The 25413-nt window shown below is 54.1% G+C and overlaps 1 protein-coding gene across 1 annotated transcript in view; it reads left to right on the forward strand.

The window, feature by feature from the left end:
• Nucleotides 1-6672: 6672 nt before the first annotated feature.
• The window catches only part of LOC121284327 (cholecystokinin receptor-like), a 61964-nt gene continuing 43223 nt past the window's right edge, over nucleotides 6673-25413 (forward strand). Inside the window, exon 1 of the mRNA XM_041199724.1 lies at nucleotides 6673-6768. Coding sequence (XP_041055658.1) covers nucleotides 6735-6768 — 34 coding nt within the window. The 5' untranslated portion in view covers nucleotides 6673-6734. The remainder of the gene's footprint in view (nucleotides 6769-25413) is intronic.

The raw sequence follows: 25413 nt of genomic DNA on the forward strand, positions 1-25413 counted from the left end.
CCCCCCCCCCCCCCGCCCCCCCCCGCCCCCCCCCCCCCCCCCCCCCCCCCCCCCCCGCCCCCCCCCCCCCCCCCCCCCCCCCCCCCCCCCCCCCCCCCCCCCGCCCCCCCCCCCCCCCCCCCCCCCCCCCCCCCCGCCCCCCCCCCCCCCCCCCCCCCCCCCCCCCCCCCCCCCCGCCCCCCCCCCCCCCCCCCCCCCCCCCCCCCCCCCCCCCCCCCCCGCCCCCCCCCCCCCCCCCCCCCCCCCCCCCCCCCCCCCCCCACCCCCCCCCCCCCCCCCCCCCCCCCCCCCCCCCCCCCCCCCCCGCCCCCCCCCCCCCCCCCCCCCCCCCCGCCCCCCCCCCCCCCCCCCCCCCCCGCCCCCCCCCCCCCCCCCCCCCCCCCCCCCCCCCCCCCCCCCCCCCCCCCCCCCCCCCCGCCCCCCCCCCCCCCCCCCCCGCCCCCCCCCCCCCACCCCCACCTCCGCCCCACCCCCACGCCCCCCACCCCCGCTCCCGCCCCCGCCCCCACCCCCACCCCCGCCCCCACCCCCACCCCCACCCCCAACCCCACCCCAGCCCCGCCCCCGCCCCCGCTCCCCGCCCCCACCTCCGCCCTCACCCCCACCCCCGCCCCCACCCCCACCCCCACTCTCTTCCCCCCTCCCCTCTCCCACCACCCCCACCCCCCCCCCCCCGCCCCACCCCCGCCCCGCCCCCGCCCCCACCCCCCCCCCCACCCCCGCCCCCACCCCCACTGTCTTCATCATTCTCTCCCCCCCCCACCACCCCGGGAGCATTGAGCATTTCACCGCATGCTTCACGCTGGCTGTTAATTGGCCGGTCAGTGTGAACCTGCGGTCAGGGGGTGATCACTGGCTGCAGTCCGTTCCCTGGCTGCTCCCGGACTCACCGATGGAGCTGGCAACACCAGCCTAAAAGTCCTGCCCCATCGAAACACTTCTAGATGGTAGTGGATGTGGGTTTGGAAGGTGCTGCCCAAGGACCCTTGGTGAATTCCTGCAGTGCATCTTGTAGATGGTACACACTGCTGCTACTGTGCGTCGGTGGTGGAGGGAGTGAATGTTTGTGGATGTGGTGCCAATCAAGCGGGGCTGCTTTGTCCTGGATGGTGTTGAGCTTATTGAGTGTTGTGGGAGCTGCACTCATCCAGGCAAGTGGGGAGTTTTCCATCACACTCCTGACTTGTGCCTTGTAGATGGTGGACAGGCTTTGGGGAGTCAGGAGGTGAGTTACTCATCGCAGGATTCCTAGCCTCTGACCTGCTCTTGTAGCCACAGTATTTATATGGCTGGCACAGAAACAGAAAATTGCTGGAAAAACTCAGCAGATCTGACAGCATCTGTGAAGAGAGGATCAGAACTAATGTTTCAATCATATGACCCTTCTTCATATTTATATGGCTAGTCCAGTTCAGTTTCTGGTGAATGGTAACCCCCAGGATGTTGACAGTGGGGAATTCAGTGATGGTAATGCCATTGAATGTCAAGGGACGATGGTTAGATTCTCTCTTGTTGGAGATGGTCATTGCCTGACACTTGTGTGCCACGAATGTTAGTTGCCACTTGTCAGCCCAAGCCTGGATATTGTCCAGGTCTTGCTGCATTTGGACATGGACTGCTTCAGTATCTGAGGAGTCACAAATGGTGCTGAACACTGTGCAATCATCAGGGAACATCCTCACTTCTGACCTTATGATGGAAGGAAGTTCATTGATGAAGCAGCTGAAGATGGTTGGGCCGAGGACACTACCCTGAGGAACTCCTGCAGTGATGTCCTGGAACTGAGATGATTGACCTCCAACAACCACAACCATCTTCCTTTGTGCTAGGTATGACACCATCCAGTGGAGTTTTCCCCCTGATTCCCATTAACTCCAGTTTTCTAGGGCTCCTTGATGCCACACTCGGTCAAAAGCTGCCTTGATGTCGAGGGCAGTCACTCTCACCTCACCTCGGGAGTTCAGCTCTTTTGTCCATGTTTGAACCAAGGCTGTAATGAGGTCAGGAACTGAGTGACCCTGGCGGAACCCAAACTGGACATCAGTGAGCAGGTTATTGCTAAGCAAGTGCTGCTTGATAACACTGTTGATGACACCTTCCACTACTTTACTGATGATGGAGAGTAGACTGATGGGGCGGTAATTGGCCAGGTTGGATTTGTCCTGCATTTTGTGTACAACACATACCTGGGCAATTTTTCAGATAGCCGGGTAGATGCCAGTGTTGTAGCTGTACTGGAACAGCTTGGCTAGGGGCATGGCAAGTTCTGGAGCACAAGTCTTCAGTACTATTGCCAGAATATTGTCAGGGCCCATAGTCTTTGCAGTATCCAGTGTCTTCAACCATTTCTTGATATCACGTGGAGTAAATCAAATTGGCTGAAGACTGGCCTCTGTGATGCTGGAGACCTCCGGAGGAGGCTGAGATGGATCATCCACTCGGCACTTCTGTCTGAAGATTGTAGCAAATGCTTCAGCCTTATCTTTTGCACTGATGTGCTGGGCTCCTCCATCATTGAGGATGGGGGAGGTGGTGGCATAATGGAACTGTCACTGGGCTAGTATTCCAGAGACCCAGAGTAATGCTCTGGGGTTTAAAATCCACCATGGCAGATGCTGAAATTTCAAAGAATCACAGAATCACACAGTGTAGAAGAGGCCCTTCGGCCCATCGAGTCTGCACCAACATGTGAGAAACACCTGACTTACCTACCTAATCCCATTTACCAGCACTTGGCCCATAGCCTTGAATGTTATGACATGCCAAGTGATCATCCAGGTACTTTTTAAAGGATGTGAGGCAACCCGCCTCCACCACCCTCCCAGGCAGCGCATTCCAGACCGTCACCACCCTCTGGGTAAAAATGTTTTTCCCTCACATCCCCCCTAAACCTCCTGCCCCACACCTTGAACTTATGCCCCCTTGTGACTTCAACTAAGGGGTACAGTTGCTCCCAATACCCTGTCCATGCCCCTCATAATCTTGTACACCTCGATCAGGTCGCCCCTCAGCTTTCTCTGCTCCAACGAAAACAACCCAAGTCTATCCAACCTCTCTACATAACTTAAATGTTTCATCCCAGGCAACATCCTGGTGAATCTCCTCTGCACCCGCTCCAGTGCAATCACATCCTTCCTATAATGTGGCGACCAGAACTGCACACAGTACTCCAGCTGTGGCCTCACCAAGGTTATATACAACTCCAATATGACCTCCCTACTTTTGTAATCTATGCCTCGATTGATAAAGGCAAGTGTCCCATATGCCTTTTTCAACACCCCACTAACATGCTCCTCTGTCTTCAGAGAGCTATGGACACACATGCCAAGGTCCCTTTGTTCCTCAGAACTTCCTAGTGTCATGCTGTTCATTGAATACTTCCTTGTCAAATTACTCCTTCTAAAGTGTATCACCTCACACTTTTCAGGGCTAAATTCCATCTCCCACTTATCTGCCCGTTTGACCATCCTGTCTATATCTTCTGTAGCCCAAGACACTCAACCTCACTGTTAACCACCCAGCTAATCTTTGTGTCATCTGCAAACTTACTAATCCTCCCCCCCACATAGTCATCTATGTCATTTATATAAATGATGAATAATAGGGCACCCAGCACAGATCCCTGTGGTACGCCACTGGACACTGGCTTCCAGTCACTAAAGCATCCTTCTGTCATCACCCTCTGTCTCCTACAACTAAGCCAATTTTGAATCCACCTTATCAAATTACCCTGTATCCCATGTGCATTTGCCTTCTTTATAAGTCTCCCATGTGGAACCTTGTCAAAGGCTTTGCTGAAATCCATATAAACGACATCAACTGCACTATCTTCATCTACACACCTGGTCACCTCCTCAAAAAATTCAATCAAGTTTGTTAGGCATGACCTCCCTCTGACAAAGCCATGCTGACTATCCCTGATCAAACCTTGCCTCTCCAAGTGGAGATAGATTCTCTCCTTCAGAATTTTCTCCAATAGTTTCCCTACCACTGACATGAGACTCTCTGGCCTGTAGTTCCCTGGCTTATCTCTACAACCGTTCTTAAATAGCGGAACCACATTAGCTGTTCTCCAGTCCTCTGGCACCTCCCCCGTGGCCAGAAAGGAATTAAAAATTTGGGTCAGAGCCCCTGTGATCTCCTCCCTTGTCTCCCTCAGCAGTCTGGGACACAAAACATCCGGACCTGGAGATTTGTCCACTTTTAAGCCTACCAACACCTCCAATACCTTGTCACTCCCTATATCAATTTGCTTAAGAACCTCGCAGTCTCTCTCCCCGAGTTCGATACCTTCATCCTCATTCTCTTGGGTGAAGATGGATGTGAAGTATTCATTCAACACTCTAGCGATGTCCTCTGGCTCCACCCATAGATTGCCCCCTTGGTCCCTAATGTGCCCTACTCTTTCCCTGGTTATCCTCTTCCCATTGATATACTTATGGAATATCTTTGGGATTTTCCCTACTTTTACCAGCCAGGGCTTTCTCATATCCCCTCTTTGCTCTCCTAATTGCTTTCTTAAGCTCCACCCTGCACTTTCTGTTCTCTACTAATGCCTCCACTGATTTGCTTCCCTTGTACCTGCTAAAAGCTTCTCTTTTCCTTCTCATCGTAACCTGAATACCTCTGGTCATCCATGGTTCTCTGAGCTTGTTATTCCTTCCTATCACCCTAGAAGGAACAAGTTGAGCCTGTACCCTCCCCATTTCCTTTTTGAACACCCCCCACTGCTCCTCTGTCGATTTCCCCACAAGTAGCTGTTCCCAGTCTACCTTGGCCAGATCCTGCCTTATTTTACTAAAATCCACTCTCCCCCAATCCAAACCATTTTTTGCAACTTGTCTATTTCTTTGTCCATAACAAACTTAAACCACGTTGTGGTCGCTATCACTGAAATGCTCTCCCACCACCACCTCAGCCACCTGTCCAGCTTCATTCCCCAGAATTAGGTCCAGCACTGCGCTGTCCCTTGTTGGACCCTCTACATATTGACCTAAAAAGTTCTCCTGTACACATTTCAAGAAATCCACTCCATTCAAGCCCTTAACACTATGTCTATCCCAATTAATGTTAGGAAAGTTGAAATCACCTAATATAATTACGCTACTATTATTGTTTTACAAATTGTGCACATATTTGTTCCTCAATTTCCTGCTGACTATCTGGGGGTCTATAATAAAAAAATGTAACAATGTGGTTGCCCCTTTTTTATTCCTAAACTCTACCCACAAAGCTTCATTCGATGCCCCCTCCAAGATATCATCTCTCCTTACTGCAGTAACTGACTCCTTAACTAATAATGCCTCCTCCTCTTTTTACCCCATGTCCAGGTCGAAGATTCTATATCCCAGAATGTTGAACTGCCAATCCTGCCCCTCCCTCAACCACGTCTCAGTGATGGCTACTATATCACAATTCCACGTGTCAATCCTCACCCTTAACTCATTCATTTTACCTGTAATACTCCTGACATTAAAGTAGAGGCCATCCAGCCTTGCCTTACTCCCTTGAAGCTTAATACAGCTGTACTCCCTCTGACTTGATTGTTTTACTGTATTATGATGTGTCCCTATTCTGCTAACATTCTGTGTCCTCTCCCCCTGCTGAATTAGTTTAAACTCCTCCCAACAGCACTCGCATTAGGACCTAAACTTCACCAAGATAAAAACAAAAAAACTGCGGATGCTGGAAATCCAAAACAAAAACAGAATTACCTGGAAAATCTCAGCAGGTCTGGCAGCGTCGGCGGAGAAGAAAAGAGTTGACGTTTCAAGTCCTCATGACCCTTCAACAGAACTGAGTGAATATTAGGAAAGGGGTGAAATATAAGCTGGTTTAAGGTGGGGGGGTGGGTAGAGAGAAGTTGGGAGGAGTGTTGTAGGGACAAGCAAGCAGTGATAGGAGCAGATAATCAAAAGATGTCACAGACAAAGGAACAAAGAGGTGTTGAAGGTTATTATCTAAATGAATGTGCTAATTAAGAATGGATGGCAGAACACTCAAGGTACAGCTCTAGTGGGGGTGGGGTGGAAAGGTTAGAGGGCATAAAAGATTTAAAAATAATAGGAATAGGTGGGAAAAGAAAAATCTATATAAATTATTGGAAAAAAAAAAGGGAGGGGGAAGAAACGGAAAGGGGGTGGGGATGGAGGAGGGAGGTCAAGATCTAAAGTTGTTGAATTCAATATTCAGTCCCACCTTAAACCAGCTTATATTTCACCCCTCTCCTAATATTCAATCAATTCTGTGGAAGGGCCATGAGGACTCGAAACGTCAACTCTTTTCTTCTCTGCCGATGCTGCCAGACCTGCTGAGTTTTTCCAGGTAATTCTGTTTTTGTTCCAAACTTCACCATGTTTGTGGATGTCAGCCAAGGGTAGAATCCCGCTCAACCGTAGAATCAGAGCTGGGAAGTGGATTGAATTATGGATTGGAAATGAGGAAAATGGGATCAGAATGTGGGTATAGACCAAGGTCAATGACTGATACAATTACCTGTTGACAGTGACAGAGCAGTGAGTCACCACCACAATCCGTCCAATGACATGTCACATTCCAAGCAATGAGGCAAAGAGAAAATAAACAAACGAAAACAAGGCAACACACGGAAGTCATGTGGTTCTCCACATGTGAAAGGGAAGTGGTTTTGTAAAGATATAAACAGATAGCTGACAGGGATCCAACATCGACAGTCCAAAGCTCTGTAACTCAAACCTGCCACAGAGAGACTGCTGATGTCAACCGAAACCTTCAGGAACCACCAGATCGGTGAGAATTTGCACTTTTCTCGCTTTAGGATAATAGTGATAGAAAACGTGGATACAGTAAAAGATAATCTCAAGTTTATAAATTAATGTGGACACGTTCTGGTTAATGACTCTCGTGCCACTACAAACTGTTTATCATCATTTACTCTATCTAAATTAGGGAGTGTTTTGATGGGACAAATACTATGAACTGTTTCCAGGGCAGGAGGGTCGGTAAGCAGAGGGACACAGGTTGAAGGGAATCGGTAAAAGAACCAGCGAGAGAGAGAGATGAGGAGAATTTTATTTTTACACAGCGAGTTTAATGTGATCTGGAAGGCGCTGCCTGAAAGGGCGGAGGAAGCAGATTCAATAGGAGCTTTCAAAAAGGAGTTGGATAAATATTTGAAAAAGAAAATTAATGCAGAATTTGGGGAAAGAGCAGGGGAAGTGGACCAATCAGATCGCTCTTGCAAAGAGCTAGCATCAGCTCGATGGGCTGACTGGCCTGATCCTTCTCTGCTGCAGGATTCTGTGATTTGATGAAAATTAAATCTAGGGCTGGACTGGGCTGGACTGGACTGGACTGGGCTGGGCTGGGCTGGGCTGGGCTGGGCTGGACTGGCCTGGGCTGGGCTGAGGTGGACTGGGCTGGACTGGGCTGGACTGGGCTGGGCTGGACTGGGCTGGGCTGGGCTGAGGTGGACTGGGCTGGGCTGGGCTGGACTGGACTGGGCTGAACTGGGCTGGGCTAGACTGGGCTGGGCTGGGCTGGACTGGGCTGGGCTAGACTGGGCTGGGCTGGGCTGGTCTGGACTGGGCTGGGCTGGGCTGGGCTGGGCTGGACTGGGCTGGACTGGGCTGGGCTGGACTGGGCTGGACTGGGCTGGGCTGGGCTGGGCTAGACTGGGCTGAACTGGGCTGGGCTGGGCTGGGGTGGACTGGGCTGAACTGAGCTGGGCTGAGCTGGGCTGGGCTGGGCTGAACTGGGCTGGGCTGGGCTGGGCTGAACTGGGCTGGGCTGGGCTGGGCTGGGCTGAACTGGGCTGGGCTGGGCTGGGCTGAACTGGGCTGGGCTGGGCTGGGCTGGGCTGGGCTGAACTGGGCTGGGCTGGGCTGGGCTGGACTGGACTGGGCTGGGCTGGGCTGGGCTGGGCTGGGCTGGACTGGGCTGGACTGGGCTGGGCTGGGCTGGACTGGGCTGGACTGGGCTGAACTGGGCTGGACTGGGCTGGGCTGGGCTGAGCTGAGCTGGGCTGGGCTGAGGTGGGCTGGGCTGGGCTGGGCTGGGCTGAGGTGGGCTGGGCTGGGCTGGGCTGAGCTGGGCTGGACTGGGCTGGGCTGGACTGGGCTGGGCTGAGCTGGGCTGAGCTGGGCTGGGCTGGACTGGGCTGAGCTGAGCTGGGCTGAGCTGGGCTGGGCTGAGCTGAGCTGGGCTGGACTGGGCTGGGCTGAGCTGGGCTGAGCTGGGCTGAGCTGGGCTGAGCTGGGCTGGGCTGAGCTGGGCTGGGCTGAGCTGAGCTGGGCTGAGCTGGGCTGGGCTGGGCTGGGCTGGGCTGAGCTGAGCTGGGCTGGGCTGGGCTGCGCTGGGCTGTGCTGGGCTGCGCTGGGCTGAGCTGGGCTGGGCTGAGCTGGGCTGGGCTGAGCTGAGCTGGGCTGAGCTGGGCTGGGCTGAGCTGGGCTGGGCTGAGCTGAGCTGGGCTGGACTGGGCTGGGCTGAGCTGGGCTGAGCTGGGCTGAGCTGGGCTGAGCTGGGCTGAGCTGGGCTGGGCTGAGCTGGGCTGGGCTGAGCTGAGCTGGGCTGGACTGGGCTGGGCTGAGCTGGGCTGAGCTGGGCTGAGCTGGGCTGGGCTGAGCTGGGCTGGGCTGAGCTGAGCTGGGCTGAGCTGGGCTGGGCTGGGCTGGGCTGGGCTGAGCTGAGCTGGGCTGGGCTGGGCTGAGCTGGGCTGAGCTGGGCTGAGCTGGGCTGAGCTGGGCTGGGCTGAGCTGGGCTGGGCTGAGCTGAGCTGGGCTGAGCTGGGCTGGGCTGAGCTGGGCTGGGCTGAGCTGAGCTGGGCTGGACTGGGCTGGGCTGAGCTGGGCTGAGCTGGGCTGAGCTGGGCTGAGCTGGGCTGAGCTGGGCTGGGCTGAGCTGGGCTGGGCTGAGCTGAGCTGGGCTGGACTGGGCTGGGCTGAGCTGGGCTGAGCTGGGCTGAGCTGGGCTGGGCTGAGCTGGGCTGAGCTGGGCTGAGCTGGGCTGGGCTGAGCTGGGCTGAGCTGGGCTGAGCTGGGCTGAGCTGGGCTGGGCTGAGCTGGGCTGAGCTGGGCTGAGCTGGGCTGAGCTGGGCTGAGCTGAGCTGGGCTGAGCTGGGCTGAGCTGGGCTGAGCTGAGCTGGGCTGAGCTGGGCTCAGCTGGGCTGGACTGGGCTGGGCTGAGCTGGGCTGGACTGGACTGGGCTGGACTGGGCTGGACTGGGCTGGGCTGGGCTGGGCTGGACTGGACTGGGCTGGACTGGGCTGGACTGGGCTGGGCAGCACGCAGTATACGACAATGAGAAAGGGGACAGGAAATACAGGACTGAATGCACGCAGTATACGAAATAAGGTAAATGAGCTCGTGGCGCAGATTGAAATTGGCAGCTATGATGTGGTGGGCATCACGGAGACATGGCTGCAAGGGGATCAGGACTGGGAGCTAAATATCCAAGGATATACATCCTATCGAAAAGATAGGCAGGTCGGCAGAGTTGCTTTGTTAGTAAGAAATGAAATCAAATCGATAGCAAGAAATGACGTAGGGTCAGATGATGTAGAATCTGTGTGGGTAGAGTTGAGGAACCGCAAAGGTAAAAAACCATAATGGGAGTTATGTACAGGCCTCCGAACAGTAGTCAGGATGTGGGGCACAAGATTCACCAGGAGATAGAAAAGGTGTGTAAGAAAGGCAAGGTTACAGTAATCATGGGGGGTTTCAATATGCAGGTAGACTGGGAAAATCAGGTTGGTAGTGGATCCCAAGAAAAGGAATTTGTAGAATGTCTACGAGATGGCTTTTTGGAGCAGCTTGTGGTGGAGCCACTAGGGAACAGGCAATTCTAGATTTAGTGATGTGTAATGAGGCAGATTTGATAAGGGAGCTTAAGGTGAAGGAACCCTTAGGAGGAAGTGACCATAATATGATAGAATTTACCCTGCAATTTGAGAGGAAAAAGCTGGAATCAGATGTACGTTACAGTTGAATAAAGGCAACTATAGAGGCATGAGGGAGGAGCTGGCCAGAATTGACTGGGAGATGAGCCTAGCAGGAAAGACAGTGGAACAGCAATGGCAGGAATTTCTGGGAGTAATTTGGGAGACACAGCAAAAATTCATCCCTAGGAAGAAGAAGCATTCTAAAGGGAGGGCGAGGCAACCATGGCTGACAAGGGAAGTCAGGGACAGCTTAAAAGCTAAAGAGAAACATACAATGCAGCGAAGAGCAGTGGGAAACCAAGGGATTGGGAAGCCTACAAAGACCAACAGAGGACAACTAAAAAAGAAATAACGAGGGAGAAGATTAAATATGAGGGTAAACTAGCCAGTAATATAAAAGAGGATTGTAAGAGTTTTTTTAGATATATAAAGGGTAAGAGAGAGGCAAAAGTAGACATTGGGCCGCTGGAAAATGACGCTGGAGAAGTTGTAGTGAGGAACAAAGAAATGGCGGAGGAACTGAATAGGTACTTTGCGTCAGTCTTCACGGTGGAAGACACGAGGAACATCCCCAAAGTTCAAGAGAGTCGGGGGGCAGAGGTGAGTATGGGGGCCATTACCAAGGAGAAGGTGCTAGGAAAACTGAAAGGTCTGAAGGTGGATAAATCACCTGGACCAGATGGATTACACCACAGAGTTCTGAAGGAGATAGCTGAAGTGATAGTGGAGGCGTTAGTGGTGATCTTTCAGGAATCACTGGAGTCAGGGAGGGTCCCTGGGGACTGGAAAATCGCTAATGTAACCCCCCCTGTTTAAGAAGGGAATGAGGCAAAAGACGGGAAATTATAGGCCAATTAGCCTGACCTAGGTCATTGGTAAGATTTTAGAGTCCATTATTAAGGATGAGATTTCAGAATACTTGGAAGTGCATGGTAAAATAGGGCAAAGTCAGCATGGTTTCATCAAGGGGAGGTCATGCCTGACAAATCTGTTAGAATTCTTTGAGGAGGTAACGAGTAGGTTAGACAAAGGAGAGCCAATGGATGTTATCTACTTGGACTTCCAGAAGGCCTTTGACAAGGTGCCGCACAGGAGGCTGCTCAGTAAGATAAGAGCCCATGGTGTTAGAGGCAAGGTACTAGCATGGATAGAAGATTGGCTGTCTGGCAGGAGGCAGAGAATTGGGATAAGGGGGTCATTCTCAGGATGGCGGCCGGTGACTAGTGGAGTTCCGCAGGGGTCAGTGTTGGGGCCACAACTTTTCACTTTATACATTAATGATCTAGATGAAGGAACTGAGGGCATCCTGGCTAAGTTTGCAGATGATACAAAGATAGGTGGAGGGACAGGTAGTATTGAGGCGGGGAGGCTGCAGAAGGATTTGGACAGGTTAGGAGAATGGGCAAAGAAGTAACAGATGGAATACAACGTGGGGAAGTGTGAGGTCATGCACTTTGGTAGGAAGAATAGAGGCATAGACTATTTTCTAAATGGGGAGAGAATTCAGAAATGTGGAGTGCAAAGGTACTTGGGAGTCCTAGTCCAGGATTCTCGTAAGGTTAACTTGCAGGTTGAGTCAGTAGTTAGGAAGGCAAATGCAATGTTGGCAGTTATTTCGAGAGGACTAGAATATAAAAGCAGGGATGTGCTGCTGAGGCTTTATAAGGCTCTGGTCAGACCACATTTAGAATATTGTGAGCAATTTTGGGCCCCGTATCTCAGGGAGGATGTGCTGGCCCTGGAGAGGGTCCAGAGGAGGTTCACGAGAACGATCCCAGGAATGAAAGTCTTAACATATGAGGAACGTTTGAGGACTCTGGGTCTATACTCGATGGAGTTTAGAAGGATGAGGGGGGATCTGATTGAAATTTACAGAATACTGAAAGGCCTAGATAGAGTGGACGTGGGGAAGATGTTTCCATTAGTAGGAGAGACTAGGACCCGAGGGCACAGCCTCAGAGTAAAGGGAAGACCTTTTAGAACAGAGATGAGGAGAAACTTCTTTAGCCAGAGAGTGGTGAATCTATGGAATTCATTGCCACAGAAGGCTGTGGAGGCCAGGTCATTGAGTGTATTTAAGACTGAGATAGATAGGTTCTTGATTGGTAAGGGGATCAAAGGTTACGGGGAGAAGGCAGGAGAATGGGGTTGAGAAACTTATCAGCCATGATTGAATGGCGGAGCAGACTCGATGGGCTGATTGGCCCAATTTCTGCTCCTATGTCTTATGGTCTTTTGGTCTTATGGGGATGGGCTGGGCTGGGGATGGATCCAGTTTGGGGTTGGCCTCTCTGTCCCCAACTCTCTCCGTATCCCCCTCACTCCCCTGCCTCTCCCCTGTCCTTCCCTCTCCCCTGTCCTTCCCTCTCCCCTGTCCTTCCCTCTCCCCCACCTCTTCCCTCTCCCCTGTCCTTCCCTCTCCCCTGTCCTTCCCTCTCCCCCACCTCTTCCCTCTCCCCTGTCCTTCCCTCTCCCCTGTCCTTCCCTCTCCCCCACCTCTTCCCTCTCCCCTGTCCTTCCCTCTCCCCTGTCCTTCCCTCTCCCCCACCTCTTCCCTCTCCCCTGTCCTTCCCTCTCCCCTGTCCTTCCCTCTCCCCCACCTCTTCCCTCTCCCCTGTCCTTCCCTCTCCCCTGTCCTTCCCTCTCCCCCACCTCTTCCCTCTCCCCTGTCCTTCCCTCTCCCCTGTCCTTCTCTCTCCCCTGTCCTTCCCTCTCCCCTGTCCTTCCCTCTCCCCCACCTCTTCCGTCTCCCCTGTCCTTCCCTCTCCCCTGTCCTTCCCTCTCCCCCACCTCTTCCCTCTCCCCTGTCCTTCCCTCTCCCCTGTCCTTCCCTCTCCCCTGTCCTTCCCTCTCCCCCACCTCTTCCCTCTCCCCTGTCCTTCCCTCTCCCCTGTCCTTCCCTCTCCCCTGTCCTTCCCTCTCCCCTGTCCTTCCCTCTCCCCCACCTCTTCCCTCTCCCCTGTCCTTCCCTCTCCCCTGTCCTTCCCTCTCCCCCACCTCTTCCCTCGCCCCCACCTCTTCCCTCTCCCCTGTCCTTCCCTCTCCCCTGTCCTTCCCTCTCCCCCACCTCTTCCCTCTCCCCTGTCCTTCCTCTCCCCTGTCCTTCCCTCTCCCCCACCTCTTCCCTCTCCCCCACCTCTTCCCTCTCCCCTGTCCTTCCCTCTCCCCTGTCCTTCCCTCTCCCCCACCTCTTCCCTCTCCCCCACCTCTTCCCTCTCCCCTGTCCTTCCCTCTCCCCTGTCCTTCCCTCTCCCCTGTCCTTCCCTCTCCCCCACCTCTTCCCTCTCCCCTGTCCTTCCCTCTCCCCTGTCCTTCCCTCTCCCCCACCTCTTCCCTCTCCCCTGTCCTTCCCTCTCCCCTGTCCTTCCCTCTCCCCTGTCCTTCCCTCTCCCCCACCTCTTCCCTCTCCCCTGTCCTTCCCTCTCCCCTGTCCTTCCCTCTCCCCTGTCCTTCCCTCTCCCCTGTCCTTCCCTCTCCCCTGCCCTTTTTTCCTTCCCCTCTCCCCCTCCTGCCCCCATACCCCTTCCTGTCCCCTCTCTCCCTCCCTCTTTCTCTCCCTCCCTTTACTCTCACCACTCGCACTCTCCCTTTCCACACTCCCCTCCACTCCCCCTCTCTCTTCCCTCCCTCAGTGTCACCCACCCTAACTTCCCTCACTCCCTTCCCTCATCCCTACCCCTTCTCCTCTTCCCCATTCTCCTCCCACCAGCCCCTCCCACCCCTCTTCCCCTCCCGACCTCCTTACTCTCTCCTCCCCTCTCCCACCCTCCCCACACTCCATCTCTCCCTCCCTCCCCCCTCCCTCACCCTCCCCCCTCCCTCACCCTCCCCCCTCCCTCACCCTCTCCCCTCCCTCACCCTCCCCCCTCCCCCCTCCCTCACCCTCTCCCCTCCCTCACCCTCCCCCCTCCCTCACCCTCTCCCCTCCCTCACCCTCCCCCCTCCCCCCTCCCTCACCCTCCCCCCCCCTCACCCTCCCCCCTCCCTCACCCTCTTTCCTCCCCCCTCCCTCACCCTCCCCCCTCCCTCACCCTCTCCCCTCCCTCACCCTCCCCCCTCCCTCACCCTCCCCCTCCCTCACCCTCTCCCCTCCCTCACCCTCCCCCCTCCCTTACCCTCTCCCCTCCCTCACCCTCCCCCCTCCCCCCTCCCTCACCCTCTCCCCTCCCTCACCCTCCCCCCTCCCCCACCCTCCCCCTCCCTCACCCTCTCCCCTCCCTCACCCTCCCCCCTCCCCCCTCCCTCACCCTCTCCCCTCCCTCACCCTCCCCCCTCCCCCCTCCCTCACCCCTCCCTCACCCTCCCCCCTCCCCCCTCCCTCACCCTCTCCCCTCCCTCACCCTCCCCCCTCCCCCCTCCCTCACCCTCTCCCCTCCCTCACCCTCCCCCTCCCCCCTCCCCCCTCCCCCCTCCCTCACCCTCCCCCCTCCCCCCTCCCTCACCCTCCCCCCTCCCTCACCCTCCCCCCTCCCCCCTCCCTCACCCTCCCCCCCCTCACCCTCCCCCCTCCCTCACCCTTCCCCTCCCTCACCCTCCCCCCTCCCTCACCCTCCCCCCCTCCCTCACCCTCTCCCCTCCCTCACCCTCCCCCCTCCCTCACCCTCTCCCCTCCCTCACCCTCCCCCCTCCCTCACCCTCTCCCCTCCCTCACCCTCCCCCCTCCCTCACCCTCCCCCCTCCCTCACCCTCTCCCCTCCCTCACCCTCCCCCCTCCCCCCTCCCTCACCCTCCCCCCTCCCTCACCCTCCCCCCTCCCCCCTCCCTCACCCTCCCCCCTCCCTCACCCTCTCCCCTCCCTCACCCTCCCCCCTCCCCCCTCCCTCACCCTCCCCCCTCCCCCCTCCCTCACCCTCTCCCCTCCCTCACCCTCCCCCCTCCCCCCTCCCTCACCCTCCCCCCTCCCTCACCCTCTCCCCTCCCCCCTCCCTCACCCTCCCCCCTCCCTCACCCTCCCCCCTCCCCCCTCCCTCACCCTCTCCCCTCCCTCCCCTCCCCTCTCTCTCCCTCTCTCTCCTCCTCCCTCCCTCTCTCCCTCCCTCTCTCCCTCCCCTCCCTCTCTCTCCTCCTCCCTCCCTCTCTCCCTCCCTCTCTCCCTCCCTCTCTCCCTCCCTCTCTCCCTCCCTCTCTCCCTCCCCTCCCTCTCTCTCCTCCTCCCTCCCTCTCTCCCTCCCTCTCTCCCTCCCTCTCTCCCTCCCTCTCTCCCTCCCCTCCCTCTCTCTCCTCCTCCCTCCCTCTCTCCCTCCCTCTCTCCCTCCCCTCCCTCTCTCTCCTCCTCCCTCCCTCTCTCCCTCCCTCTCTCCCTCCCTCTCTCTCCCTCCCTCCCTCTCTCCCTCCCTCTCTCTCCTCTCTCCCTCCCTCCCTCTCTCCCTCCCTCTCTCTCCTCCTCCCTCCCTCTCTCCCCTCCCTCTCTCTCCCCTCCCTCTCTCCCTCCCCTCCCTCTCTCTCCTCCTCCCTCCCTCCCTCCCCTCCCTCTCTCTCCTCCTCCCTCCCTCTCTCCCCTCCCTCTCTCCCTCCCCTCCCTCTCTCCCTCCCTCTCTCTCCTCCTCCCTCCCTCTCTCCCCTCCCTCTCTCCCTCCCCTCCCTCTCTCTCCTCCTCCCTCCCTCTCTCCCCTCCCTCTCTCCCTCCCCTCCCTCTCTCCCCTCCCTCCCTCTCCCCTCCCTCCCTCTCTCCCTGCCTACCTCCCTCCCTCTCTCTCCCCTCCCTCTCTCTCCGCCTCCCTCCCTCTCTCCCTCCCTCTCTCCCCTCCCTCTCTCTCCTCCTCCCTCCCTCTCTCCCTCCCCTCCCTCTCTCTCCTGTTCTGTTCAGTGGAGCTGATTGTGCAGCTTCCCGGAGCCGGAGCCGGAGCCGGAGTCCCCGGGCAGAGCAGCATTGGGATCGGCTCAGGGATGGATGTCAATGGGAGCCGATTGTTACAGATGGTCTGTCAGAATCAGTCGCTTCTGCTGAACGGAACGTGTGAGGAAGGTCGGAGAGGGAGAAGTGGAACAGGGAGAAAAGGTGAGTGTGGAAGCTGAGATAGAGAGATAGAGAGAGACACAGGGAGAGAGATAGAGAGAGACACAGAGAGAGAGATAGAGAGAGAGAGAGACAGAGAGACACAGAGAGAGAGACACCACACACACACAGGGAGAGGGATAGAGAGAGAGAGACAGGGAGAGAGACAGAGAGAGAGACAGGGAGAGAGAGAGAGAGAGAGAGACAGAGAGAGAGACAGAGAGAGAGAGACAGAGAGAGAGACAGAGAGAGAGAGACAGAGAGAGAGAGACTGAGAGACAGAGAGACAGAGAGAGACACAGAGAGAGAGACACCCACACACACACAGGGAGAGAGATAGAGAGGGACACAGGGAGATGGAGAGAGACACAGGGAGAGAGATAGAGAGAGACACACAGGAAGATAGAGAGAGACACAGGGAGAGAGACAGAGAGAGAGAGACAGAGAGAGAGAGACAGAGAGAGAGAGACAGAGAGAGACAGAGAGAGACAGAGAGAGAGACAGGGAGAGAGACAGAGAGAGAGACAGAGAGAGAGAGACAGAGAGAGAGACACCACACACACACAGGGAGAGAGATAGAGAGGGACACAGGGAGATAGAGAGAGACACAGGGAGATAGAGAGAGACACAGGGAGAGAGATAGACACAGGGAGATAGATAGAGAGAGAGAGACAGAGAGAGAGAGACACACACACCACACACACACACAGGGAGAGAGATAGAGAGAGACACAGGGAGAGAGATAGAGAGAGAGAGATACAGGGAGAGAGATAGAGAGAGACACACCACACACACACACAGAGACTGTGTAATAAAGGATTAAATCAGCTCCACAGGAAAATAATTTGTCTGTAACCCAGGGAGTAAAAAAATCTAAAAGACAGACAGAGAGGGTGGGGGGGGTGGGGTGGGTGGGGCAGAGAGAGACACAGACACAGAGAGAGAGAAAGAGAGAGAGAGACAATGAGAGAGGGGGAAGGAGGGAGACAGAGACAGAGAGAGAGACAGACAGAGTGTGACAGAGACACAGACACAGAGACTGAGATGAGATGAGATGAGAAGTGGAACACAGAGCAGAGCTTTGATCAGAACATAGAATCTACCCCCCCCTCCCTCACTGTGACACCCCCCTCGCTGTGACCCCCCCCTCGCTGTGACCCCCCCCTCACTGTGAACCCCCCTCATTGTGACCCCCCCTCACTGTGACCCCCTCTCGCTGTGACCCCCTCTCGCTGTGACCCCCCTCTCACTGTGACCCCCTCTCGCTGTGACCCCCCCTCCTTCCCCGTGCCCCCCCACCTCCGCTGCTCTCCATTATTTGAATTTCTCCTGCACTAAGTGCAGAGACTCCAGTAGGTTCACCCAGTGAGAACCAGCCGTGCGATCCCTCTGCTGAACATTAATGAACCTCTTTTGGATCCAGACTCTCCATCTCCTTAAACACACAGAGTTTGCTGCTCACTCAGACTCTGCAGGAACACAGTGAGCACTCAGTCCCCTGTCTCCGCACAGTCTCTGTCCTCATAACATCCAATCAGAACCCAGAGCCCCCTCACTGCTGCCTTTGGATCAGAGACCAGATCAGGCAGAGCTGGAAACATTAGCAAAACCCCCCTGTGAATAAACATTTTGTCAATGACATGATTTAAATTAGGTAAATGTTCCATTGAAGAGCGAGGGACTGGGTGTAAAGCAGACTTGCATTTCTATATCGCCTTTCACATCCTCAGGGTTTTGCAATACGCTTTACAGCCAGTGAAGTCCTTTTCGAATTGTAGTCACTGCTGGAATGTAGGAGGCGCAGCAGCCCAATTTGCGCACAGCAACCTCCCATAAGCAACAATGACCCAGACGACCTGTTCTGATGATTCTACAATGACAGAATCCTACAGCACATCGAGGGGCATTCAGCCTATGCAACTGGTGCTGGGCCTTTGAAGGATGCTCTCTGACTGTTCCCACTCCCCCCCACTCCTCCCATTTCAGACAGCCTGGCAAGAATTTCCACCATCAAATATTTATCCAATTCCCTTTTGAAGTCACTATTGAATCTGTGCATAAATCATTGAAGGTGTCAGCACAGGTTGAGAGAGTAGTTAATAAAGCAGACAGTATCCTGGGCTTTATTAACCGGAGCAGAGCCGACTGATTCCTTGCAGAGCAGCAATAAAGCGCCTCAGGGCTGATTAACCAGGGTCAAGTGGGTCTGCCACCCCTTATTGGGGCAGAAGCCCCATCCTCTGGAGCTGCCGGCCAATCGGATTGGCAGCAGCTCCCTTGGGTGTCAGAGGAGCCCAGAGCCTCAGATCCCTGGAGAAGGTAAGTCTGGGGTCTTGGGCTGGGAGGGTTTGGGTGCATTAGGGATGGGGGGCAATGGGGAGGACAGGGTGGGATTAAGAGATAGAGTGGGTGGGGAGGAAGGGGGGTGGGGTTTCAGTCTAAGTCTTCTGGTAAGGGGCAGCCCCCAAAGAGTGACCCCCTCCTTCTTTCCAGCCGTTTAACCATTTGAGGTTAAAAACTGGGCTTCCCGGTCCCACCAGACATACTCTGGCACTGGGCAGGGGATGATCCGGAATCCCGGTCACCTGGCTTCATAACAACCTGAACTGATCCTTAACTGGTCATTTTAGTATGGCCGGCAGTCAGTGCCTGTCTGCCCCCCACCCCCGTGTTAGCGGGGAGACCTTGGGGGCGGGCAGGAAGGTGGTGGGATGGGTGCCCACCCCAATTCACATGCTCCCCCCCCACCACCACCCCCCCACCTCTGTGGGAAACACACCCGCTGGGTGCGGGTAAAATCCAGCCCCCTGAGAGTGGGGAGAGGCAGGTTCAATCGAAGCATTGAAAAGTGAATAAGCCGGTTATCTGAACTGGGAGAGTGTGCAGGGTTCTGGGGAGCAGCGAGGAGAATGGCGCTAGGTGAGTTGCTTGTTCGGAGAGCTGGTGCAGGCATGATGGGCCAAATGGCCTCCTGATCTGCACTGTGATTCGGTAACTCTTATTATGATTTTATGAATCTGCTAGCGCCGCCCTTACACACAGTGCGTTCCCGATCACAGCAACACCCTGTGCCCAGGATACTGTCTGCTTTATTAACCACTCTCTCCACCTGTCCTGACACCTTCACTGATTTATATACAAATACCCTCAGCTCCCTCTGCTCTTGCACCCCCTTTAGAATTGTACCCTTTATTTTATATTGTCTCTCCATGTTCTTCCTATCAAAATGAATCACTTCACATTTCTCTGTGTTAAATTCCATCTGTCATATACTGGTCTGTTTCACCAGACTATTTCATCCTGATGTTTCTTGCTACCCTTGACACTGTTTTATACATTCCTCCATCTGTATCCAAGTGTAAATATATAAAACCAGGAGAAATCCCCTTACATGTCCTGGGAAAAATGTCTGTGGGATCTTTTATCACAGTCTCCTGAGAGCTGGGAGGCAGTGTCACTCCCCAAACCATCCCATCATCCTCAATGGCTGTGTAGTGGGGAGTTGGAGAGAGATGGTGAGAGAATAGGGAGGAATTTAAGATCACTCTGGACACTGTGCACAGTGAACAGGTACAATCTGGAGTGTGTTTAGGGATAATACTGCTCACCACACCAGAACCACAGGCAATCGCAGACACTGGGGATGAGGGGGGAATTCAGACACTCCCCTCTAGGGAACACATGCTCCTACCAACCAGCTTCAGGAAGGAAAGAGGAAGTGTCTTCAGATTGAGTGAAAATCCCTCCAACTGATGTTACTCTCTGTGAATGTGTGACTTGTGACAAGGACACAATTGGGGAGGCTATTCACACCCAGAGTAACTTAATGCCCCCCCTCTGCCCTCTCATTGACCCCTCTGCCCTCTCATTGCCCCCTCTGCCCTCTCATTGCCCCCTCTGCCCGCTCATTGTCCCCTCTGTCCTCTCATTGCCCCCTCTGCCCTCTCATTGTCCCCTCTGTCCTCTCATTGCCCCCTCTGCCCTCTCATTGCCCCCTCTGCCCTCTCATTGCCCCCTCTGCCCTCTCATTGCCCCCTCTGCCCTCTCATTGTCCCCTCTGCCCTCTCATTGCCCCCTCTGCCCTCTCATTGCCCCCTCTGCCCTCTCATTGCCCCCTCTGCCCTCTCATTGCCCCCTCTGCCCTCTCATTGCCCCCTCTGCCCGCTCATTGCCCCCTCTGCCCTCTCATTGCCCCCTCTGCCCGCTCATTGTCCCCTCTGTCCTCTCATTGCCCCCTCTGCCCTCTCATTGTCCCCTCTGCCCTCTCATTGCCCCCTCTGCCCTCTCATTGCCCCCTCTGCCCGCTCATTGTCCCCTCTGTCCTCTCATTGCCCCCTCTGCCCTCTCATTGTCCCCTCTGCCCTCTAGTTTTGCCCCTTCTGCTCTCTCCCAGCCCATTCTGTACAGGCTGGACACACAGAGAGGGGATGCAGCTACTTATGTTGCGTTGAGACCCGTGAGAGGTGTCAGTTGCACAGTGTACACTCTTAGAATCATTGAGTCATTGTGGCACAGAAGGAGGCCACACAGCCCATAGCTGGCTCTCTGCCGCTTTATCCCCGTAACCCTGCAAGTTTATTTTCCTCAACTGTCTGTCCAATTTCATGTTGAAATTATTGATCATCTCCACTCCCACCATCCTCGTGGACAGCGAGTTCCATGAGACCATAAGACGTAGGAGCAGAAATTAGGCCATTCGGCCCATCGAGTCTGCTCCGCCATTCAATCATGGCTGATAAGTTTCTCAACCCCCTTCTCCTGCCTTCTCCCCGTAACCTTTGATCCCCTCACCGATCAGGAATCTATCTATCTCCGTCTTAAATTCCAGGTCATTAGCACTCGCTGGGTAAAAAAGCTCTTCGTCATATCCACCTGCATCTCTCGTCCAAAACTTTTAATCTGTGTCCCCCCCCCACCAGACCTTGTGCCATCAGCCAATGGGAACAGCTTTTTTTGGCTACCTGATCTAAACCTTTCACATTAGAACACACGAGAACACAAGGAATAGGAGCAGGGGCAGCCCATTCAGCACACCAAGCCTACCTCTGCCCACTCCCCATATACTTTAATTCCCTGAGAGACCAACATTCTGTCTATCCCAGCCCTAGGTGTATTCAGCAATGGAGCATCCACAACCCTCTGGGGCAGACCATTCCAAAGATTCACAACCCTCTGAGTGAAGTAATTTCTCCTCACCTCAGCAAATCTTATCATCCTGTCTCCCTCTATCAAATCTCCCCTCAACTGCCTTTGCTCCAAGAACAACCCCAGTTTCTCCAACCTAACCCTGTAGCTAAAATCCCTCATCCCTGGAACCGACCTGATAAATCTACTCTGCATCCTCTCAGGGACCCTCACATCCTTCCGAAAGCACGGTAACCAGAACTGGACATAGTACTCAGCTGGGGTTTAATTAAAGCTTTATAAAGATTCAGCATTACCTCCCTGCTTTTGTACTCAATACCTCTATTTATTGAGCCCAAGATTCCAAAGTCTCTGCTAACCACTCTCTCAATATGTCCTGCCACTTCCAAAGATCGATGTACATGAATCCACAGGTCTCTCTGACCCTTTACACTCTTTAGGACTGTCCCATTAAATCTATTTTGCCTCTCCCTACCCTTTCTGCCAAAATGCATCACCTCACACTTTTCTGTATTAAATTCCATTTGCCATTTATCTGCCTACCCATGTCCTGCTCCCGTTGATTTGTATCATCCTCATTGTTTGTTATTCCTCCAAGTTTGGTAACATCGATAAATTTTGAAATTTACTCTTTTTCCAAGATCCAAGACAAAAACCAAGGTACAGTACTGAGAGAGTGCTGCACTGTCAGAAGGTCAGTACTGAGGGAGTGCCTCACTGTCAGAGGGTCAGTACTGAGGGAGTGCAGCACTGTTGGAGGGTCAGTACTGAGGGATTGCTGCACTGTCAGAGGGTCAGTACTGAGGGAGTGCTGCACTGTCAGAGGGTCAGTACTGAGGGAGTGCTGCACTGTGAGAGGGTCAGTACTGAGGGAGTGCTGCACTGTCAGAGGGTCAGTACTGAGGGGGTGCTGCACTGTCAGAGGGTCAGTACTGAGGGGGTGCTGCACTGTCAGAGGGTCAGTACTGAGGGAGTGCTGCACAGTCAGAGGGTCAGTACTGAGGGATTGCTGCACTGTCAGAGGGTCAGTACTGAGGGAGTGCTGCACTGTCAGAGAGTCAGTACTGAGGGAGTGCTGCACTGTCAGAGGGTCAGTACTGAGGGAGTGCTGCACTGTCAGAGGGTCAGTACTGAGGGAGTGCTGCACTGTCAGAGTGTCAGTACTGAGGGAGTGCTGCACTGTCAGAGGGTCAGTACTGAGGGAGTGCTGCACTGTCACACGGTCAGTACTGAGGGAGTGCTGCACTGTCAGAGGGTCAGTACTGAGGGGGTGCTGCACTGTCAGAGAGTCAGTACTGAGGGAGCGCTGCACAGTCAGAGGGTCAGTACTGAGGGAGTGCTGCACAGTCAGAGGGTCAGTACTGAGGGAGTGCTGCACTGTCAGGGGGTCAGTACTGAGGGAGTGCCGCACTGTCAGAGGGTCAGTACTGAGGGAGTGCTGCACTGTCGGAGGGTCAGTACTGAGGGAGTGCTGCACTGTCAGAGGGTCAGTACTGAGGGAGCGCTGCACTGTCAGAGGGTCAGCACTGAGGGAGTGCTGCACTGTCACAGGGTCAGTACTGAGGGAGTGCTGCACTGTCAGAGTGACATTACTGAGGGAGTGCTGCACTGTCAGAGGGTCAGTACTGAGGGAGTGCTGCACTGTCAGAGGGTCAGTACTGAGGGAGTGCTGCACTGTCAGAAGGTCAGTACTGAGGGAGTGCTGCACTGTCAGAAGGTCAGTACTGAGGGAGTGCTGCACTGTCAGAACGTCAGCACTGAGGGAGTGCAGCACTGTCAGAGGGTCAGTACTGAGGGAGTGCTGCACTGTCAGAGGGTCATTACCGAGGGAGTGCTGCACTGTCAGAGGGTCACTACTGAGGGAGTGCTGAATTGTTGGAGGTACAGTCTTTCAAATGTGACACTAAGCATCGGCCTCATATGACTTTTCAAGAGGATAGTGTGAGGTCATTGTATTGTTCCCAAGAAGAGTGCTGAGCGTGGGGTTGTTCACCTGGTGTCTATGAATAATAGCCATCCCTCAATCAACATCACTAACCGATCACCTGGTCATTATCACATTGTTGTTTATGGGATCTTGCTGGGTGTAAACTGCTGGCACGTTTCCTAGATCAGAACACTGAGTACACTTCTAAAGTACTTCACTGGCTGTACAACGTTATTCCTTTGTGGCCAGTGGGTGAAATTTTGCATGTGGTGTTTAGGTGTTAAACTGCCTGGCATTGATTCTGAGGCTGATACAGAAAGCATTCGATTCTGCTTGTGGCGAAGTTAGTTGTTATTGATAGTGGGTGGATAGTGCAGCAATTCACTCCTCCCCACTGCACTGCTCATCAGCAAATTGATAATCAGTGGCAGTGTCTTGTGGAGGAGGCAGGACTGACTCTAGACTGCTCTCCACGGACACAGTCCTGAGAATGGGATTGAAGCCAGTCAGTGCAAATCACCACAGGGAGTTTAAACAAGACGAGATCCCAACCGGCTGGAGGCTGCCACTGAGTATCAATTGTTTAATGGAGTTATCAGAAGGAATTGTGCAGGAACTTCAGTTATGAAGATAGATTGGAGAAATTCGGACCGTTCTCCTTGGGGGAAGAGTAGGTTTTTTTTAGGATATTTGATAAAGATGTTCAAAATCGTGATGCATCTGGGCAGAGTAGGGAGGGAGAAACTGCTCCCCTTGGTGGAAGGATCGAGAACCAGAGGGCGCAGATTTAAGGCGACTGGTGAAAGAAGCAATGGTGACAGGAGGAGAAACTTTTCACACAGCGAGTGGCCAGGATCTGGAATGTTCTGCCTGAGAGTGTGGTGGAGAAAGGGTGGGGGAGCGGGACTAGGTGAACTGCTCCTATAGAGAGCTAGCAGGGATCCCAGCTGATGTTAACACTGGATAAGTCAGATCTCAGAGTGAAACCTGGCTTTGTACATCCTAACTTTGGTTTTTTTTTAGAAACAGTGGAGGTAAGTTACTGAACACATTCACAAGAGTCGGCCAGTACACCGTTAACACAAAGAATAAAACATTTATTAAACAAGGGAAACTAAACTATATTGCACTGGACAAAAAGTTTGGAAAGATTTCAATACAGACACCAGAGAATGATTCAAACTCACACTATTCCTTTTATCCCAGCAACCCTTACAGACACAAAACCCAGTGAAGATTTACCATGCGAACATATGAATTAGGATCAGGAGTAGGCCACTCGGCCCCTTGAACCTGCTCCCCCATTCAATAAGATCATGGCTGATCTGAGTGTAACCTCAACCCCACATTCCTGCCTACCCCTGATAACCTTTCACCCCCTTGTTAATCAAGAATCCATCTAGCTCTGCCTTGAAAATGTTCAAAGACTCTGCTTCCACCGCCTTTTGAGGAAGAGATTTCCAAAGACTTACGACCGTGTGAGAGGAAAAATTTCTCCTCATCTCTGTCTTAAATAAGTGACCCCTTATTTTTAAACAGTGACCCCCTAGTTCTAGATTCTCCCACAAGAGGAAACATCTTCTCCACATCCACCCTGTCCAGACCTCTCAGGATCTTATATGTTTCAATCAAATTACCTCTTAACTCTTCTAAACTCCAGTGGATACAAGCCTAACCTGTCCAACCTTTCCTCATAAGACAACCTGTCCATTCCTGGTATTAGTCTGGTAAACCCTCTCTGAACTGTTTCTAATGCATTTGCATCTTTCCTTAAATAAGGAGACCAGTACTATACACAGTACTCCAGATGTGGTCTCACCAGTGCCCTGTACAACTGAAACATAACTTCCCTACTGTTGTATTCAGTTTCCCTCACAATAAACAATAACATTCTATTAGCTTTCCTAATTACCTGCTGTACCTGCATACTAACCTTTTGTGATTCATGCACTAGGACACCCAGATCCCTCTGCACCTCAGAGCTCTGTAACCACCCCCCATTTAGATAATAAGCTTCTTTTTTATTCTTCCTGCCAAAATGAACGATTTCCACTGCCCCAACACTGAGCTTTCCTGATTGGGTTAGCTCAGTTTCAAACAGTTTCCTTCCAGAGGACTGCTGAGCATTCACTCGATGCTTTTCTTCAGCTGCTACCTCTCTGTGAGACACCCAAAAACCACAATCTGAGCTCACTAACTACCTCAACTTCAGAGCAGACGTGAATTCCCAAAACTCAGGTCCTCTGCAGGCTTGCAGGATTTCTTATTTGCGAGATGAGATCTTCCTCCTGCCCTCTCTGGTACACACACACACACACACACTAACTGATTGTCCTTCTGTGTTCCCCTGTCTCGCTGTGTGTCTCTTGGCCCTGTTGCTAGGCAACAGCACAGTTTTTTCCCCCCCTACTTCATGTTTTTTTTTAATG

Source organism: Carcharodon carcharias, chromosome 11, assembly GCF_017639515.1.
Source record: "Carcharodon carcharias isolate sCarCar2 chromosome 11, sCarCar2.pri, whole genome shotgun sequence".
Classification (NCBI taxonomy): Eukaryota; Metazoa; Chordata; class Chondrichthyes; order Lamniformes; family Lamnidae; genus Carcharodon; species Carcharodon carcharias.